The sequence below is a fragment of the Phoca vitulina genome, unplaced genomic scaffold, assembly GCF_004348235.1.
Source record: "Phoca vitulina isolate PV1807 unplaced genomic scaffold, GSC_HSeal_1.0 scaffold46, whole genome shotgun sequence".
NCBI lineage: Eukaryota > Metazoa > Chordata > Mammalia > Carnivora > Phocidae > Phoca > Phoca vitulina.
In genome coordinates this window covers 6,313,388-6,333,401 of record NW_022589749.1, presented here as the reverse complement: position 1 = coordinate 6,333,401, position 20,014 = coordinate 6,313,388, and the positions used below count along the sequence as shown (strand labels likewise).

The window sequence follows — 20,014 nt, the reverse complement described above, 5'->3', positions numbered from 1 at the left end:
GTCTGTGTGTGTCTTTGGATATATGTGTGCATGGTAAGTGTTCCCTAGTGTGTTGGTGTGTTTGTGGGTCTGCGTGCAAATGTGTGTGGCTTTGTGTTCTCCACGCACATGTATTCTGTGTCTGTGTCTGGGGAAGGAGCTTCCTGGGATGTGTGTGTGTGTGTGTGTGTGTGTGTGTGTGTATGTGGGGAGGTACCTGTTCGTGCAGTGTTCTCCATGTTATGTGTGTGTATCTGTGTACTTGTATGTGTGGTGTGTGTACTTGTATGTGTGTTATGTGTAACACTTGTATATGTGTGCTTGGAAATAGAGTGCCTATTCCCCAGGAGTGTGTGTGTGTGTGTGTGTGTGTGTTTCTGGATCCACCGCAGCTGCGCCCAAGCCTGCCAAGCATACCATTTGCTTAAAGATGCTTCCCAGCCGGCTGCCCGGGATCGACTGTGCCTGCCAGGGGCCGGTGACCGGGCAGCCCTGGCCAGGCTCAGACCTTAGCAGGCAGGCAAAGGGGGTGGTAGCAGCAACTTCCCCAGCTGTCCCTGCCCCCCTCCCTTCCTGCACACCCTCCTGGCACATCTCCCAAGCCCCTCTGGCTCCCCTGGCTTTGAGAACACACGTCTTCATCGAGACTTATCCATCCAGCGCTTCAGCAGCCAGACCACAGTTCACCTATGTAACCCAGCGCTGAAGTCGTGAAGCCTCAGATGGGCACGGTATGCAGATTGCCACAACCCTCATTCCGCCCTCCCAGCAGCGCTGGGGGTGAGGTATGACTATCCCCATTCTACAGATGAGGAAACAGAGGGTCACAGAGGTTCAGTGACTTGCCCAAGCTTGTCACTGCAATACTTTGATGGTTTCCTCTCCAAGGGGAAGGGAAGATACACTGTGACTCAGTGGGCTGAGGTGCAGAGAGGTGAAACTGCTCAGCCAGGCTTACGCATCAGTGGGGTGTTGATGATGGGTACTGCCTTTCAAGTCTTTATTAGGTGCCAGGAATTCTGCTGGACCCTTGACGTGCAGAATTTCATGGACTCCTCACAGCAAACATAAGGACGGTGCCATTTTACAGGTGGGAGGCGGGCTCATGAGAGGTACTGTGCTAGGTGACACCCAGCCAGTTAGTGCTTGAGCTGAGACATGAGGGCAGCTCTGGCTGATTTCAAAAGCCAGAGCTCTTAGGTGGGGGAGGGCAAAGAGGGGAAGCAGGCTATGGTTTCCTAAGGCCTCTTCATTTGAAGAGGGACAATGCCTCAATTATAGGAACTGACATCAGTAGATCTTCGAGAGGGGAAAAACATGTTCATTGTAAAATGTCTTTGGAAAACCTGGATTTATCATTCCTAATCACATTTCTTTATGCAGGACTTATCAGAGCCTTCAATGTGCTCATATATGTTGTGAATTTTCAAGGAGACAGTGAAGTGTTTCATAACTTATTTGATCCCCGAATGCCTCTTTCCCAGAACCGTTTATGGGGAGAAATGTTGGAATGGCTACATCATCACTCACAGTTGGGTTTCAGGCACAGTGGCCAGTAGAAGGGAACTGTTGGACCCCAAGCTCTTGCAAGGGAGGCCAGCTGAGGAGTGGGGAAGAAAGGAGTAAGTCTAGGGATCCATTACATCATAACTGGGGCAGAGATCCCAATCACACCCCGCCCCATAATAGAAGGGTGTCTATATCCCTGGTGATCATTCTACATGACGGGGACAGGCACAAAGAGGTCAGAGTATGCCCAGGAGTCAGAATGCAAACCAGGATCCCCTGATCTTCTGGTGTGTGGGGCTAGAGTCCAGCTGCGGCCTCTTTTCTCCCCTCAGGGTCCCCGCGCTCCCGGTGAAGAACTTGAATGGTACCGGGCCGGTCCATCCGGCCCTGGCAGGTGAGATCCAGCCCTGGAGGGACGCAAGGGCGGGGCCCACGAGGAGGCGGCCCCACCTGTCAGCCCTGTGACTCCGCCCCCTGGCGGGGCTGGTGGGCGGGGCCCAGAGGAAACGCCCCTACCGTTGGACCCTGACACTAGGGAGGGCGAGACCCTCAGAAGGCATTCCACTCGGCTTCCACCCGCGGTGGGGCCCAGGGGGCCCCTGGCGCATCCTGACCTGAAGGCCCCAGGATTCCTGGGCCGAGCAGGTGGGCGGGGCCTGGGGGGAGGCCTCTGGCGCCCGCCCAAAGGCGGGAGGACGGGGTGGGCGGGGACCAGGTGGGCGCCACGCCCCCTGACGGCCCCGCCCTCTCCCCAGGGATGACCGGGATCCTGCTGTGTGCGGCGGGCCTGCCCGTGTGCCTGACGCGGGCCCCCAAGCCCATCCTGCACCCGCCGCCCGTGAGCAAGAGCGACGTCAAGCCCGTGCCCGGCGTGCCCGGGGTGTGCCGCAAGACCAAGAAGAAGCACCTCAAGAAGAGTACGCCTTCCGCGCCGACCCTGACCCCACTAACCTAACTCTTGACCCCAGCTCCTCGGACCCCAACCTCCAATTTGTTCTTAGGACTTAGAACTCCACCTCCATCTCCTGATCTCAGCTCCCTTTCCCCTGACCCCCTCTGCCACCAACTCTGATTGCAGCAACCGCTGAAAGGTGACTCCTGCCAACCCCTCTCTGACCCCTGACCCCGTCCTGAGCCAAGCCCTCAGGGGGAGATTCTAGGCACCCTCGAGCCTACCCCGCTGTGTCCTTGCAGGTAAGAACCCCGAGGATGTGGTTCGAAGGTACATGCAGAAGGTGAAGAACCCGCCCGATGAGGTGAGCCCCCGCGGGAGGGTCCTGGCCTGGGCAGAGGGCGGCAACCTGGCTTCCCCAGCCCCTGACCTCCCATCCTCTACACCCTCTCCCGTGGTTCTGTGTGTCACAATCTCTCCTCCCAGTTTGGGGGTTCACCTTTTCTCTCTCTCTTTTTTTAAAGATTTTATTTATTCATTTGAGACAGAGATACAGAGAGAGAGAGATCATGAGCAGGGGGACAGGCAGAGGGAGAGGAAGAAGCAGACTCCCCACTGAGCCAGGAGCCCGATGTGGGGCTCGATCCCAGAACCCTGGGATCATGACCCGAGCGGAAGGCAGACGCTTAACTGACTGAGCCACCCAGGCGCCCCAACGCCTTTTCTCTTTTATGCAATGTCTTCTGATAAACAGGTTTAATAGAATCACGTTTCTCAGTCTCCTGATGAGTGACAGTTTTCGTATCTTATTTTCACCCGTATTTCCCACCCCATGTTTAAGTTTTGCTTTCTATAGTTAAGCCTTTAATCCCTCTGGAGGGGGGTGCCAGGGAGCCCTGTCTTCCTCTGCCATGTATCTGCATTCAGTATATGGGAGTGTCCTCTCCCTTTGCCAAATGGGTACCGGAGGCTGGGGCAATCTGCCACCGTTGGGGGCCTCCCAGGGGCAGCGCTGACCTGAGGGTGTCCTGCCCTGGCCAGTCCTCAGTGTCCCTTCTGTGCCCCCGCCCGCAGGACTGCACCATCTGCATGGAGCGCCTGGTCACAGCATCCGGTTACGAGGGCGTGCTTCGGCACAAGGGCGTGCGGCCCGAGCTTGTGGGCCGCCTGGGCCGCTGCGGCCACATGTACCACCTGCTGTGCCTCGTGGCCATGTACTCCAATGGCAACAAGGTGGGCCGCGCGGGCCAGTGGGTGGAGCCAGTGGGTGGGGCGCAGGCGGAGGGGCGGGGCCGGGATACCTGGGGGCCTCACCGCCAGCCTCCCGCCGCCCCAGGATGGCAGCCTGCAGTGCCCCACCTGCAAGGCCATCTATGGAGAGAAGACGGGCACTCAGCCGCCCGGGAAGATGGAGTTCCACCTCATCCCCCACTCGCTGCCGGGCTTCGCTGACACCCAGACCATCCGCATTGTCTACGACATCCCTACAGGCATCCAGGTGAGCCCCCCCCTTCCCGCCCCTCTGGCCTCAACTCCTCTGAACCCTGCAGAGGCCCCCCCACACCTGCCCATGGTTCAAGCACCTGCTCCCCTCCCCACAGGGCCCCGAGCACCCCAACCCAGGCAAGAAGTTCACCGCAAGAGGCTTCCCGCGCCACTGCTATCTGCCCAACAATGAGAAGGGCCGGAAGGTGGGTGCCCTGAGGGTGCAGAGGTGGGGGAGCCGGCCAGGGTCCCCCTCACCCCCAATCCCTGTTTTCTCCCTGCACCAGCATCGACCACTACCTCCTAGTGCGAGTCCAGCCCTGACAGTTGCTTCACACCCCCCATCTCATTTCCAGCTTGGTGAGGTCAAGGTCTTGACCCCATTTTACAGAAGCCTCAGACAGGGCAAGTGACTTTCCCAAGGTCACACAGCTAGTAAGTGGGAGAGCCTAGATTTCAACCCAAGCAGTACAGGCTCTTCACCACCACACTCCCGATTGTCGGCTTCACTTCTTGTTTTTCAAGAGAAGCCGGATCTCCTGATTTTCATGTAAAATCTCCAGGTTTTTGAACATTGCCAAAGAAGTCACAAAATGGCTATTTAGTAAACCAGACACAGCTGAGGGCCTTCAATTTGAGACCCAGATGAAACAGGCAGATAACCTGGAAAGAGCTCTTACTGGGAGTCCATCTAGGGAAGTGGCCATGCTGGGCGGCCACTGGTAATGTTGCAGGCTTAGAAGGCACTAAAGGAGCCACAGTGTGGCCAGGGAAGGAGGGAGGCTGGGCTGGGGGAGGAGGGGGCTCCAGCCACAGGGGGGGGCTGCCCGGGCCCTCCCCTCACCCCCGCGCCTGTCCTGGTGCCTACCCGCCAGGTGCTGAGGCTGCTCATCACAGCCTGGGAGCGGAGACTCATCTTCACCATCGGCACGTCCAACACCACGGGAGAGTCGGACACCGTGGTGTGGAACGAGATCCACCACAAGACCGAGTTTGGGTCCAACCTCACAGGCCATGGCTACCCGGACGCTAGCTACCTAGACAACGTGCTGGCCGAGCTCACAGCCCAGGGCGTGTCCGAGGCTGCAGCCAAGGCCTGAGGCCCGAGGCTGCCCACCTTCCCTCCTGCTTGGCCCCCTGGTCCGGCACTTGCCTCCCTCCGCCAGGTGTGTCCTGGTGGCCCAGGTTCAGGGCTGGGGAGGAGCCTGCAGAAGGAGCCAGAAGCTTTCTGGAGATGTGGCTGGAGGTAGCTGGAATATGCTGGGAGGATGGCAGGCCAGCCGGCTCCGACTTGTAGCTTCCCGAGAGGGTGGCAGAGAGAGTACCAGGAACCACAGCAACCTCCCTACCAAAAAGACAGAGCCCCACCCCCTCATGCAAACACACGTGTCCTGTTGAACACATGCACGCACACCCACGTGCCTCTACTTAACCCCAGACTGGGGGGGAAGAGACAGAAGACCCCTGTGATACCCCGTATGGATTCCCATCTGTGTCTCTATCATATCCGTACAGCTTGTCTGCAGATGGGATTCAGGTCAAGCACCTGGGGCCCTGCTGGGGCTCCGAGGGGAAAAGGGCCCTTGGGAAGCTCAGCCTCCCCCCCATCTCTGTCACCCATCTCTGCCACCCCCTGATGGGCAGTTGTGGGCCCATGGGGTAGAAGCCCCAGATTAGTCAGCAGGTTAGCAAAGGGGCAGGCCAGAGAGAGGGGGACCAGCGGGATCTTATTTTGTGCTTGTGTCTCTTCATCCTTCTGGGACTCTGATGTCCTTCTTCTCCCCTCCCATCCCCAGGCCTTATGTCTGTCCCAGATAAAGCACTGTTCTCCTTTCCTCCCCACCCCATCCTCTCCACCAAATCGCTCCCAAACATCAAGATCCAAAGGCTGGAGCTTCTGGCTTCAGGAGCAAGACGAGGAGGCCTAGCTTAGGCCAGCAGGTCTAAAAAGCAGACCGGACAGCAAAGAGTCCATTTCCCTTTCCTTGGGAGTGGGCAGTGGGGTGGCTGATGGTCTTGGCCAACCAGGGGCCTGTTGCCCAGGCAACTCACCAGCTCCGCCTCTGTTGATTGGCTGCCACGGTGGAAGTCAGCCAAGATTTAAAGGGACGCAAGCAATTGCTCTTTTGAAAACCTACCAGTCCCACTGTGGGTGGAGAAATAAATGGTCTTTCTCCTCCTCACTCAGTCTTTTCCTGCCAAGAGGGGTGGGGGGTGGGTGGCTCTGTTCCTGGGGAACTCTGGCCCACCCCATCGGGGAGCTTACAACAAAATGATGACCCCAGGACCATTGCCCCTCTCAGCCTTGGGCAGCAGGAGATTGAGGGTCCCCATAATTCTCTTGTCTTGGGGTACGCAGGGAGTGTTAAGGTGACAGAGGCAGACCCTCCCAACCCTAGTCCCCAAGAGGGCAGGGCTGAAGGTGCTGTTCTCAAGCACGGCACAAGACAATGCACACAGCTGCTGCCCGGTACAGTACTGGGAATGAGGGACTTGGGCGGGGAGCTGAGAGCCGACGGGAAAACATGGAGGAGCTGGGATACACCGTGACTGGCTCCTCGAGCCCCAGCCCCTGCCCTAAGGCAGGAGGGCCCGCTTCTGTCTAGGGACAGATCCCAGGATCTGCAACAAGCTTCCCATCAGCTCGGCAGCATCCCAGGATGCTGGGTGGCTGTGGCGGATGCTCTGGCTCCAGGCGACCCCTGCTGGCCACACTTGGGATAGCGCCGCATCTTTCCGGGTCCCCCTTACCTCCAGATATGCTTTGGTTTTTGTCCCACACTCTAGTCACACGAAACCAGAAATGAGTCCTTGGAGGCCCTTCCAGTTCTGCCAGTTGGGTGTTCCCAAATATTTTACCCTCTATGATTCATTCTCAAACAAAGTCTCACTTCAAACCTTACTATACATAATTGCCCAGCCCCATGATCATCAAATCCTGTGTTCGACCATATCACCGGGGGATCTTGTTAAAAATCCTGATCCCTGTGCCCACACTCCCTCAGATTCTGATTTAGTAAATCTGGGTGGGGCCCAACAATTTGAATTTCTAGCAGACAACCTAGGGGGTGAGTTTTGGACCACAGTCTAAGAAACCCCTCCCTGGCTCCCAAGCCAGCCCCGTGGAACCCAGTTTGACAACCACACATCTAGACACTCCCTCCTTATTTTATACAGCATGAACTGAGGCTCAAAGAGGGGATCAGAACCTAGCCCAAGGTCTCCCAGGATCCAAGGATCTGAGGCAGGCACACTGGGGTCTAAGCCTCCGTTATTCCCGAGGGAACCTGATTCTGGAAGCTTGTGGTTAGGACTCTCAGCCAAGGCAGGGTTCAGGAGGATCAGTAAGGTTACACGGATTGGCAGACATGAAAACAGGAAGGGCTGAGCCTCTTTAGTGCCTGTCTGGGGCAACAAGGCCACGTGGGTATCGGGGATTCACGTACAGCTGTATCCAGCAGCTCAGGACCAGGCTGGCTTGGTCGGTGTGGGCAGAGGCCAGTCTGGTTTAGCAGAGACCTTCCACTGAGCCGAATGAGTTGGACTCCTTATCCCATCCACTCCCATCTGCCTCAGCCCAGAGACTGAGATTCATTCAGTACAAAGGCCAGCCCCCCGCCAGAGGGCTTCCATGCCCGGGGTTCTGGACTTAGGGCACAGAGACTAGGAGATCTCCAGAAGCCTCCACCCTACAGCATCAACGAGGTACAGGACAGCCTCAAGGGGCCGGGGTGCACTGAGAAGGGCCCGCTGGCTCCTTCCACCTCCTTCCAGGCTGGCTCTGGCATCTCCTCAGTGCCCAAGGGGGCCCAGGGCTGCCTTCTGCTGCTCCCGCTGCTGGAACTCTTCATGGGCTCTGTCCAGATCTTCGAGCACCTCCAGCAGGCGGGTGGCTGCCTCTCTCTGCCGGGCCAGGGCATCGGGACAGGCCCCTGTGAGGGAGACAAGGAGCCGCGGGGGCTCAGCCAGGCCAGGGCGGGCTGCCATAACCCAGACCCCACGGCTTTCTCAGGCTCCAGGCTGGCCCTATGCCCTGAGGGCCCACACACTCCATCCCACCACTCACCACACCTGCTGGTGAACTGCAAAGGGGAGAGTTGTGGGGAAGGACATAGGAGTGGGCTCGGCAAGTTATGGCAGGGGACAGAGACGGCGAAGAAAGGGGACCTCCTTAGCCCCTTACCTTCCGTGGCCCCGGAACTCTTCTCTGCATCTGCCTCTGGGCTTGAATCTGTGTTGGGATCCTCCTGGAATTTCATCCTGGAAGTTGAAAGGGAGAAAGACAGGTTGGTCCCTGATTCCCAATCTTGGTCTCCACCCCAGAGATTCTCTGCTGGTTGCAGGAGACGTGACTGGCTCCCACTAGTCACCATCACCACCACCACCATCACATCAAATACTTAAGAGTGCCAGACACTATTATAAACCCTTCACATGTATTAACTCATTTAAGTATCACAAAAAATGTATCCAAGGTAGGTACTTACTGTTGGATCCGTTATACAGTCCAGACACAGAGAGGTAATGTAACTTGCCTAAGGTTGCACAGCATAATAACTGTTACCGTGTATTGAAAGCTGTGACCAGGCATCTACAAAATGCCTCACCTGTATTAGCTCATTTGACCACTCAGGACAACCCCATGAGGAAGGTACCGTTATTATCCCTATTTTTCCGATGAGGAAACGGAGGTACAGAGAGGGCAAGCAATGTGCCCGAGATCACACAGCCAGTAAGTGGCTAGCCCAGAATTCGAAGCCAGGCAGGCCAGCTTCAGAACCCACTCGAGAAGGAGTTGGAAAAAATCGGTCACTGAATAGGGGTGAAGCCCACCAGGAAGGAAAAGGAACGCATCCAAGGTCTGTACCCATGTCTCAACGGACCCAGATATTAAAAGATCCAAGACCCACTTCTGCATTGGGGCCTGCCTGAGGACGCCTCCCAGTCCCCTGCTTGAGCCTGCACACCGTGCACCGGGAAGCTCAGCTGAAGCGGACGGAAAGAATGAATAAATGAACGTGGGAGGCCATGCTGGGCAGGTGGCCTGGCTGGTCATCACGGGGGAAGTGGGCTGGGCAGGGGCACCCACCTGAGCTGGTCCCGCCCCAGGAGCAGCCGCCGATACACCATCTGGATCTCAGCGTCGGGATCCAGCGGGTCGCTCCAGTCCCCCAGGGTGACGGCCGAGTGTGTGCGGCTGCAACCAGCAGCTGAGGGGGACACAGCGCCATCAGGACTGCTTCCCATTGCCCCTTCCAAAAGTCCCCACGGCAGATGGTCCCCAAGCCCCGACCCTTCTGCCTCTAAAATCCCTCTTCCAACCTACTACTTCCATCAAGCCCCACTGCCTCCAGTCCCGCCCAGCAGAACGGTAGCCTCACCTCCCTCTAGCCTCCTCCCACAGTCCAGGCTCCAGCCACGCAGACCCTTTTCAATCCTTCAGCCCTCCCTGTGCCACCTCCAGGCCTTTGCCCGTGCTCTTTGCTCTGCCTACAACACTTCCTTACCCCATCCCTGTCTCCAACTTCGTTGCTTAACGCCTCCTCTTCTCAGGTCACATCTAAACAGCACCTCCTCCAGGAAGCCCTCCTTGATCTCCTACTCTGGGGCTGGGTCAGAGGCATGCTCTGGAGTCTCAAAAGCCTCATTTTAGTACTTAGAAGACTGTATTACAATTGTCTGGTTATTCACTTGTCTTCCTCCAGAGCAAACCTGATGTCTGTGTACCACTAGAAGCTTGGCACATAGTAGGTGCTTAAAAAATAATACCTCACGTGTAATGAGCACTATGTGCTCAGCAGTGTTCTAAGGGCTTTGTGTCTATCAACTCACTCCGTCCTCCCACCAACCCCAGGAGGCAGGTACTGTCATCAACCCCATTTCCCGCTTCAGGAGACTGAGGCATACAGAGGTTAAGTAACTTGCCCCAGGTTGCACAGCAGCCAGACGAAGGTGGGACAACTGCTGATCGGCAGGTGGGGAGGGCGGAACCTGGGCCCACCCTGCCCCCTCACCTGAGCGCTCAGCCTGGAGGCAGCAGGTCCAGCGCGAGCTGCGGAAGGCACCCGGGTGGCAGGCGGCCAGCTTGTCCGGGTTGGGGGCACTGGCCTTGCGCAGAGCCGACAGCCACTGGTTGAGCTCGTTCACATTCTGCAGGGAGCCCGGGGGTGCGGGGGGACGGTCAGGGTGGGAACCTAAGGGACGCTCTCCGCCCCATCCTTGCCGTGCCTCACCTTGCACTGGAGGTAAGTGGTGTGCAGCACGCTGGCGGGGTCCTGCGTTACCACCTGCATCACGTGCGGCAGCTGGAAGGCGCCCTCGTCCACGCGCTCCACGGCGCGGATGTGCGACACCGGGATGGAGGAGCGCATCTGGGAGACAGGCCTGTCGCTGCAGGGTGGGCTGCAGGGCGGGCTGGGGCCCAGGATGGCGGGGCCCAGGGACAGCTCTCCTTTGGAGGCGTGCCTCAGGGGACGTTCCCTGAGGGTGTGTCTGTAATCTGGGTGCATGACCCCTGTCTCGAGCACTGAGTCCCCCAGACCTGCCCCATCACCCTCGAAAGAAGCACGGACTCCCCTGGGCACCAGTGTCCATCACTGTCATCCATCACACAGCAACCCCTGACATGGCAGAGGGGAAGTGCTTTCTAGCACTCTGCATTTATCACTTTACACCAATTCCTGAGGCCGGGTCTATGTGCCGAGGAGGAAACTGAGGCACAGGGGGATCCATGACCCTCCCGAGGTCACTCAGCTAGTGGAGCCAGGGTTGGAAACCAGGGACTGGAACTCTAGAATCTATGCTCTGCTGACGAAGTGCGAATAATGAGCAAGCACACCCTGCCCAGTGTTAGCTATCATTCACGGACGTGCAGGCACAGAAATGCGGACACACCAGCAGGTGCCCGAGTTGCCGCTGGATTTCAGTGGCAACCCCGTAAGAACAGGGATTTTATGTCTTGTTTACTGCTGTATGTCCAGTGCGTAGAACACTGCATGGTATACAGTAAGCACTCAATAAATGTTTGATGAATGACCGAGTGAATAAATGCCTGGTATGTGTGCCTATACTTCCAGGCAGGGTCATCTGAGCGAACAGATCTAATTTTACGTGAGTAGGATAGCGCATGGGCATTGGCCTGCGTGGGAGCATCGGAGGGCGGCTAAGCATTGTGTGTGTGCTGTGTGTGTCCACACCTGGGGGGGGGGGGTCCGGACCACCACAAGTGCACATTCTGAAGGACGTCTGATGGGGGGGGGGGTGGATGCCTATGTCTGTCCTGTGCCCACACTGGCCCAAAAGTGGGAGCAGAGCCTGGCCTGAGACTTTGGACTTGTTGAGTCCTTGCCCCGTCCTGGGCCTCAGTTTTCCCCGGCTTACAGAGAGGCAGCTCAATGAGGGAGGCCACTGCTGGAACCCCCCACCCCACCCCACCCCTGCTGTGGGCGGGAGGCCCACCTGCCACTCAGGACTCTTGGAGTAGGAGAGAGTCTCCCCGCTGAGCCAGAAGTAACGCTTCTTGAAGGCAAAGCGTGTGGCCAGGCTGGCCGGCTCCTCCTTGCGCTTCAGCAGGTAACCTTCACGAACAATCACTGAGGGGGCCACCAGGGCCCTGGCTGGGCCCCCAGCCTCTGGGAAATGGGGAGAGAGGGGACAGTGAACCCCTCATATCCAGGCTCAACCTGCCCTGCCGGTGTGCCCAGGGCCTCTGTGGATGAGCATGACTCTCTGCCCCCCCAGAGGCAGGAGGGTGAACGACAGGACGGCTGCGGACTCCACTCCCTCCATTAGGGAGTGGATCATTGAAAGTGGGGTGGGGAGCACAAAGCAGGCGTCCAGGATCCCTCTCCTGAAGCTCTGTAGACAGTGGTGCGGGCAGCCAGCGGGCGTGGGGGTGGGGCGCGGGGGGGCTGCCTCAGGAAGTCAGTCCAGGGAGGACCTGGGATCTAGCCCCCCCGGGGGGTCCCTCCCCAATGCCACAGGGACCCTGCCATGCCACAACCAGGGCTCCCCATTCCAACAGGTTCCTCCTATGTGACTTGGACCCAACTCTCTCATGCCCTGAGCCCTACATTGTGATACAGACTTAGCCCCAACTCTTCTGCTTAAAGCAGTCCCAGGCTCCATTTCACTCCCCATCAAAGCCCAGCTGCCTGTGAAGCCCCCACACAATCTGGACCCCACCTCTCCTTTGTGCCCCCTCATTCACTCTTCTACATTGGCTCCTCCCTGTGGCTCCCCATTCCCCACCTCAGGGCCTTTGCACATGCTATTCCCAGCCTGGAATACTCTTCCCCGGGATCTTCATGGCTTGCTCTCTGTCCTCCTTCAGGTCTTTGCTCTAATAGCACCCTAGTGAGGCCATTTCTGGCCACCCTACCTAAAAATTCAACCTGCCACCCCTACCCCAACATTCTCTTCCCTCCATTATTTTTTCTCCCTACACGATCACTCCCAAACATACTATATTATTTGCTAACTCGTCTTGTTTATAGCCTGTGGTCCCTGCTAGAATAAAACTTCCACTAGAGCAGGAATTTCTTCTGTCTTGTCCACTGCTATTTCCCCAGCACCTGGAACACTGTCTAGCAAGCACTTGATAGATATTTTTTGATTGCGTGCACACCATGCGACAGCACCCACACACATCTCCACATTGGCTGGAATAGCCTGGAGGACAGGGCCTGAGCTCTGTTCATATCTGGGACCTAGCACAGGAGGGGCCAGGAAATGTTAGTAGACTGACTAGCTGACCCACACAGGTCCATAGTCTCAATGCTGGGGGGTGGGGGGCGGGAAGGGCAGGTCCCAAGGGTCCACAGAGTGACAAGCCAGATGTGGCAGGAACACAGGGACTCACCCTCCTCCTCATCCACATCCACCAGCTGGTCCAGGAAGTGTCTCACACGTGAGATACTCTGCAGCAGGAAGGGGTGGAGGGGGGCCATCCATAGCTCCTTGCCCTGGCCCAGCTGCTGGCCCAGGTTTCCGATGCTCTGCACAGCCTGGAGCAAAGAAGCAAGGGATGCCAGGGCCAAGGTCACTGCAGGGGAAGGGCTGTCTGTGGACCCAGAACAGAGCCCCTGAGTCCTAACTCTCAAATCAGTGCTCAATGAAAGGGGAAGACTCATAGCACCTGCTTTGAGCAATATCTACCCCTCCCTATGGAGAGATATGCACCCCTAGTGCCCTTATTCTGTTCCCTCCGGAGCCCGATTCCCCTACCCAGGACTGCCTGATCCTATCATGCATACTTTGAAGCCCATCAGAACCTCAAAATATGGCCACTTTGCAAATGATGGTCTAATTCACACTAAGGTGTAAATGACTACTAGCCCGCTTCCCACTTTCCTCCTGGAAGGGTAGGGTTTTCGTTTCAAGAGACGAAATTAGAGAACATATGAATGAATGCCTTCACAGTCCAGATGGAAGGCTAATGGGTGTTTCAGGCAGATTTCTCTGGGTGTCGTTTGGGTTTTCTGTCAGTTTGGCCTTCCAGCTCTGTTCCTATGCTTTCCCCAGGCTAAGAACACCCAGGATGTGAGACTCCACTTTCAGCACCTTGGCAAGCAGTAGCAGTGAGCGGCTGGTCTGGGGATCTGCATGCTGGTCCCGGAGGTCAAACAGCTTTGGGGTGAGGATGGCAGGTGCAAAGAATCGCAGGAAGAGAAAGCCACTTATGGCCAGGTACTTCACATCCTGCCAAGAGAAGCAGCAGGTGGGATGAGCCCCCAAGGACCCACTTCCCAAATGGGGAAACTGAGGCGGCAAAGACTATAGATTGGTGGTGCAAGGGGAAGTGGGACGGGAGATGGGCTAGGAGACCACACTGGTCTGCCAAGACGGTTTTTTCTCTCTGGACCTCAGTTTCTCCACCTGGAAAATAGAGTAACAATACCAATCCTGCAGGATCAGCTTTAGCCCAACATCCTCAGAATCTGCTTTGTGCCAATCACCGTGCTAAGGGCACAGGCCTATAAAGGAAGCAGCATCATTATTCCCCTTTTACAGATGAGGAAGCAGAAATTCAGAGATGCCAAGTGACTTGCCCAAGGTCACACAGCTGATGGGTAGAGAAGGCAGAATTCGATCTCCCAATCTATGATTTATTATATTGATAGCACCATGCCAGATACCTCTCCATACATTTGTTTAGTTAATACTCACCCTGGGAGGAGGGATTCTCTCTGCATTTTACAGAGAAGGCCACTGAAGCCCAAAGAGAGGTCACCTGCCCAAGACCACACAGCTGTAAATGGCAGAGCCAAGATTTGAACCCAAGGAGGATTAGAGCTCTCAGCTCTTCATCACACCCTCCTGCATTCGACCCTCGCTACCGTGCAATGCTTGCTGAGCGTCAGGAACTAATCCGAACCGCTAACTGTCCCATGGAGTAGGTACTATTGTCCCTGTTTTCTGGATGAGGACACAGGCTCAGGAGTGAACCCAGGCCGGCTGGCTCCTGAGGCTGTCCTATGTGCACCCCCCAGCCCAAGCCTCTGCCTCCTACAAACTGTAAAGTGCGGTGCCCCCCTGTGTGAGTCCCGGCCCTGGCCCATCTACAGGTAAGGCTGGTGCCCCCAGCGCCAGCAGAGACAACTCAGAGAGAGGGTGTGCCTTTACCCTGGGTGCACCTGGCTCTCCCCAAATCACTCCCCGCCCACCTTGCACACTTGCCCGGCTATATTTAGCCCGAGAATGTGCTCCAGTATTTATTTGGGGGTTGTATTCACACTTGAGACAATACCCTCCCTGGGTCCGTGCCAACTTCCTACGGCACATGTGTGCTGACAGGGAGCCCTGCCGACAGAGGGTACCCAACACCGCCCAGGAGGAGGGTCTCTGCCCCCACCTGCCCTCATCTGGAACCTGAGTTGCCCCCAAGGCCACCGCCCCTCCCCCCCACCCCCCCACCCCCCGCACCTGCCATTTCCAGGGTAATTTTAGTCTTTGACATCATCTCTTCGACTTCCTTTCTTAAGCAGGAGGAACAGGTGTCAGAGAGGCAGAGAAAGGAGTTCCCCTGGGTTTCCATGACCCCATCCACCCTCACAGGCCTTAGAAGGTCCCTGCTCCCTGCCCACGGCCTCTGCCCACTGTGGGAGCTGAGAACTGCAGGGCACTCGGGTGTCACACTGGGTCCCCCACAAGGGCCAGGCTGTCTAGGGAGCTGGCCTCCCCGCTTCCCTTCCCGCCTCCCAGCCACAGCTGTGTCCCACTTAGCACCTGCAGCCCAGGCGAGATCCTGGCAAAATGGGGCATAAATCAAGCGATGTCCCAGTTTGGAGGCCCAGAGCTCACTCCTCAGTGGGGGGCCGAGGGGAGAAGGGAGAGGCCCACGCTGGGAGACCAGAGGCCTCGCTTTGAGTCCACAACCCTTGGCCAAGGCTCTTTACCTCTCTGGGCCTCAGTTTCCCCACCGGTAAAGAGAACGTGGGGAGGGGTGTGGCGTAATCAAGGGCTCTTAACTCAAGCTCTAGGGACTGAGCCATTACATCTCCAACATTTAGCAGGTCTTAGATTTTTCTGCAAAGTGACCCCCCAGTCCGTGTTTCTATTACGTCAGCACTACCTAAGAGCCTGATGTGATGTCATTTGTAAGGTAGGACAAAAACGGCCACCTGGGGGCGCTGGGGTGGCTCAGTCGGTTAAGTGTCTGCCTTCAGCTCAGGTCAAGATCCCGGAGTCCCTGGATCAAGTCCCGCATCAGGCTCCCTGCTTAGTGGGGAGTCTGCTTCTGGCTCTGACCCTCCCCTCTCTCGTGCTCTCTCTCTCTCTTTCTCTCTCAAATGAATAAAATCTTAAAAAAAAAAAAAATGCTTTAAAAAAAAAAAAAACAGGGGCGCCTGGGTGGCTCAGTTGTTAAGCGTCTGCCTTCGGCTCAGGTCATGATCCCGGGGTCCTGGGATCGAGCCCCACATCGGGCTCCCTGCTCCGTGGGAAGCCTGCTTCTCCCTCTCCTACTCCCCCTGCTTGTGTTCCCTCTCTTGTTGTCTCTCTCTCTGTGTCAAATAAATAAATAAAAATCTTTAAAAAAATAAAATAAAATAAAATAATAATAATAAAAAAAACCGGCCACCCGGAAGGGATGCTGACCATTAAACCAGGGGGGCTCCAATGGGTAACCCACGGGCGAGTCCAGCTGCAAACACATAACAACTGGCTCAAAGTGTTGTTGTGTTGTTGTTGTTAGGTGAATCAATGCCAACATTTAAAAAAATAGGAGACCTCACATAAAATCCAGAATGTTGGCTTTAGAAAATAAACTCTCACGATCTGGCAGTACTGGGTCCCCATTCCCACATGGCAATGACTGACTGTCTGGAGCTGCCCCCTTACGACAAGCCGTGGGAGCTCCCTTTGCCACAGTCCCTACCACTCCCTATTGCCCCACACCGGACTGCTGCCTTCATTCACCTCACCTGCCTGAGGCAGCACTGGGGGTCTCAACTTTTATGTCAATAGTGACAAAGCACTGGCACATGCGGGGATCTGTTTCCAGGCTATTTCGGGTCCCTGCTACTGAGCACCTACTGTGTACCACTGTGCTCGCTCATTCTTGCGTTCTCTCGCTCTCTTTCTCTAAGAGCTGCATTTAAGAAGCACTTACTTTGTGCCAGACTCTATATTTGGTGGTTTTGAGCACTGATCCAGAAGCCAGACTGCCTAGACAGGTGCCTACCCCAGGACCATGTGACTCAATCTCTCTGGGCCTCTGCTTCTTCCTCTGGGAAATGGAAGAACGCTGGTACCCACCCCATAGGGTGGATACGAGACTAGATGAGGCAAGGAATACGTACCAGTCGGTCTGACCCCTGGCAAGGGCTATATATCGCGTTAGCTGCTCTTACTATTACCACCACCCCTGGATCCCAGACCCTGCCAGGAATACCGTCCCCACTTCCGACAGGACACACAGTACTTTAGCGTGAGCAGCCCAGCTCTGTCCTCACCCTGCTCCGCCTCTCCATGTGACCCTGGACAAGCCACTGCCCCTCCCCAGCCTCAGTTTCCCCATTGGCTCCATGGGAATGCGTGGCCCACCTCGTGCTCCGCCTGGGGGAAGCGCTCCTCCACGCACTGGTGCAGCTGCTTGAAGGCGAGGCGCATGGCAGGCGGGCAGCGCCCCGCGGAGCCCACGATGGCCTCCACGATGGGCCCCAGGTAGCCGGTCAGCAGCCCCAGGCTGGCGTCCCGCACGTGCTCCTCTGAGGGTGCGCCCTTGAAGGAGATTCTCCTGGGGAAACAGAGGGGCTGTGCCTCCGAGCACAGCCTCTGTCCGCTCAAAACCCTCCCCCAGCCCCCACTGAGCTGAGAGCACCCACCTTCCCATCCCCCCTCCATAACCTCCCCTCCTCCCTTTCCCGCCAGGCTTCTTTCTGCTGCTTAAACACGCAGAGCTCACTCCTGTCGCAGAGCCTCGTGCATGCTCTTCCCTCCGTCTGAGACACTCTTGCACCCACAGTTAGCTTAAATGTCCCCTCCTCAAAGAGGCCATCCCTTTCCCACCACACATCATCACGGACCCTGGTCTGGTGCGTTTTCAGCAGGGACATGCCGGACACACGCTCCCACCTCAGGGCCTTTGCACTTGCTCTTTCCCCTGGCCCAGGATACTCTTCCACCGGATCTGTGCATGCCTCCCTCCCTCATCTCCTTCAAGTGTCTGCTGAAAGGTCCCCTTCTCTGGGAGGCTGTCCCTCTGACCACCCTATGAAATCCTGCAAGCCCCTGCTCTGCTCCCACAACCCTTCCCTGCTCTCTCTCTCTCTCCATTCCCCTGAGTGCCTTCAATGACCTTCTTTAGTTGGCTATCTCCCTCCCCCTGGAAGACAGATTTGGGTCCACTTACTCCCTGCTCAGGACCAGTGTTCAGCCGGTGTCTGAACAATAGGTTCTCAACGATTGTTTTGTTGAGTGGATGATGGAATAACACTTTTCTACCTGCAAGGTTCTTGTCCCTTCTTTCTTATTCCCACACAGGTTGTAGGGTCTGTCTTGCCCGCCTCAGAGTTGGGATTCGAACCCGGGAGCTCAGTTTCAGAGTCCTGCCCATCACCACTACACTACCCAGCCCGAGGATCACGGTGCTCCCAGTGAGGCTTTCTGCGGCAACGCGGAGCTCCTGAGCAATGGAGCTGGAGGGAGGGATGGCCGTTGGCACAGACCCAGGCTGGCAAGGCCCTGGGCAGACAAGGGGGCTGCCAGGGGGTTGGGGTTCGCCCCTGAGGCCTTGCTCACCTGGTGCGGCCCAGGTCCATCTTGCACGGGTCCAGCTCCATGTACTTCTTTTCCTCGAAGACACGGTTAATCACCGGCTTCAGGACTTCGTGCAGGTAAGGCATGCCCACGAGCTGAGGGCAGGGGGCACCACATGGGGCGGGGCTGAGGGGGAGGCGGGGGCGTGCCCACGAGCGGGGGGGTGGGGGGACCATGCAGGGAGAGGCGGGGGGGTGGGGGGACCATGCAGGGAGAGGCTCAGAGCGAGGCTGAGGCATGCCTGAGGGCAGGAGTGAGGGGCGTCTCAGGGCGAGGCCAGGCACCAGCCACCAGCAGCCCCGCACAGCTACCCTGAGCCAGCCGAGGCCGGCCAAGCTCTGGGCTCCCAGTAAGCACAGAAAAGGAGTCCCCTTGAGGAAGCTGCAGCTGGGCCCCACCAGGCCTTTGCGTGCTCACCTTCATAAACTGTTCCATTGCCTTGGATGCCAGGGAGTTAGAACGGAAGAGGGTGTTGGGGTCAGCTGGGAGGACAGAGGGAAGTGTTTGCTGGGATTTGGAGGCCGGATCCACCTCACCCCACCCACCCAAGGTGGGAGTCATGATTCTTCCAGCCTCGGGAATCAGGTAGAGCTGCAACATCAACTCCATTCACAGTCCAGGGGCCCAGAGTGGTTCAATGAGTGGCCTAAGGTCGCACAGCTCAAGAGGAGCAATGCCAGCACCTGAATCCAAGACTGCATCCCCAGTTGGCTGCTGGTGCACAGTGTAGGGACCCCCCTGCCCCCCACACCCCCACACACACATAGGAGCCCCTGACCTCTGCCTGAAGCCCCCCGTTTCTCCCTCAGAGACCCTGTGTGGACCCATCCCTGGGGTGTGATGTCCGGGGCTCATGCAGGCAACTCACTGGTCCGGGTCACCTCACGCCGGGTGAGATAGTCCAGAAAGGGCCCAGCCCGGCCCTGGCCAAGAAAGAGCTTCACCAGCTTGGTGGCAAGGTCCTGGCGGCAGTCCCCCAAGGTCAGCTCCTCAAGCACAGCCAGGGGACTAGCAGCATCCTCCTGGGCAAGGACAGCCGACAGGGGAGGTGGCCCAGGGTCCTGGGACCCCAAAGCAAGAGCCCCGGGAGGGATCCCTGAAGCACGGGGAGCCATCATCCAGATCCCCAGTAGAATGGATGCACCCACCTCTGCCGGCCCCAGCACAGACTCCATGAGCAGCTCCGTGAGCGGCTGGTAATACCGGGAGGGCAGGATGCGGTCCTCGATGAGGCGTACCTTCAGCCGCAGCGCGCCCAGGGTCCCCCTGACCGGGGTCAGATCGCAGGTGAGGGAGCAGTAAGGACGTACGCGCAGGTGTGGACGGCCAAGAGAGGCAGGTGCGAACACAGATAAGGAGCATGGATATTAGCAAAACAAGGCAGATGGGGACAGGTGTGAGCAGGCGTGAACAGGCGTGGGCAGCGTGGGCAGGTGTGAACAGATACTGACGGGGTACACAGGAACAGATGAGTGCAGAGAGAGTCAACAGACACGGCTGGTGTGGAATGACGTGGCCAGTGGAAAACAAAAATATGTACACTGTGAACAGACAGCGGGGGCAGGCGTGGATAGTGTAGTCCGATGCAGACAAGTGTGGAGAAGTGTGGACAGGTGTGGGTATATGTGAACAGATGTTGAGAGGAATACACGGGAATGGACAGGTAAAGTCGATGTAAACAGTGTGGCCAGCATAAGGTGTATACAAGAACGGACAATGTGAACAGGTGTGCACAGGTGTGGAAAGACCCAGGGTTCTGAACACGCATTGACTAGTGTGAGCTGATATGTTCACGTGCAAACAGGTGGATGGGTCCAAGGTGAACTCATTTGGACTTAAGTAAATGCACATTGTAAGACAGACATTTGTTCAATGAGTGAACGAAGTGAC

At 57.1% G+C, this 20,014-nt stretch overlaps 2 protein-coding genes across 2 annotated transcripts in view; one reads left to right on the top strand and one right to left on the bottom strand.

Annotated features, from left to right (window-relative positions):
- The window catches only part of DTX1 (deltex E3 ubiquitin ligase 1), a 35,681-nt gene extending 29,633 nt beyond the window's left edge, over positions 1-6,048 (top strand). Inside the window, exons 4-10 of the mRNA XM_032431258.1 lie at positions 1,821-1,882; positions 2,244-2,405; positions 2,683-2,744; positions 3,455-3,613; positions 3,717-3,878; positions 3,982-4,071; positions 4,741-6,048. Of these exons, the coding sequence (XP_032287149.1) occupies positions 1,821-1,882; positions 2,244-2,405; positions 2,683-2,744; positions 3,455-3,613; positions 3,717-3,878; positions 3,982-4,071; positions 4,741-4,965 (922 nt within the window). The 3' untranslated portion in view covers positions 4,966-6,048. The remainder of the gene's footprint in view (positions 1-1,820; positions 1,883-2,243; positions 2,406-2,682; positions 2,745-3,454; positions 3,614-3,716; positions 3,879-3,981; positions 4,072-4,740) is intronic.
- Positions 6,049-6,144: 96 nt separating this feature from the next.
- The window catches only part of RASAL1 (RAS protein activator like 1), a 30,229-nt gene continuing 16,359 nt past the window's right edge, over positions 6,145-20,014 (bottom strand). The window contains exons 9-21 of the mRNA XM_032431257.1: positions 19,273-19,390; positions 18,993-19,146; positions 18,542-18,606; positions 18,107-18,219; positions 16,910-17,102; positions 13,427-13,564; positions 12,726-12,870; positions 11,324-11,496; positions 10,099-10,236; positions 9,880-10,015; positions 8,955-9,075; positions 8,049-8,125; positions 6,145-7,797 (exon numbers count right to left, since the gene is read on the bottom strand). Of these exons, the coding sequence (XP_032287148.1) occupies positions 7,658-7,797; positions 8,049-8,125; positions 8,955-9,075; positions 9,880-10,015; positions 10,099-10,236; positions 11,324-11,496; positions 12,726-12,870; positions 13,427-13,564; positions 16,910-17,102; positions 18,107-18,219; positions 18,542-18,606; positions 18,993-19,146; positions 19,273-19,390 (1,711 nt within the window). The 3' untranslated portion in view covers positions 6,145-7,657. The remainder of the gene's footprint in view (positions 7,798-8,048; positions 8,126-8,954; positions 9,076-9,879; positions 10,016-10,098; positions 10,237-11,323; positions 11,497-12,725; positions 12,871-13,426; positions 13,565-16,909; positions 17,103-18,106; positions 18,220-18,541; positions 18,607-18,992; positions 19,147-19,272; positions 19,391-20,014) is intronic.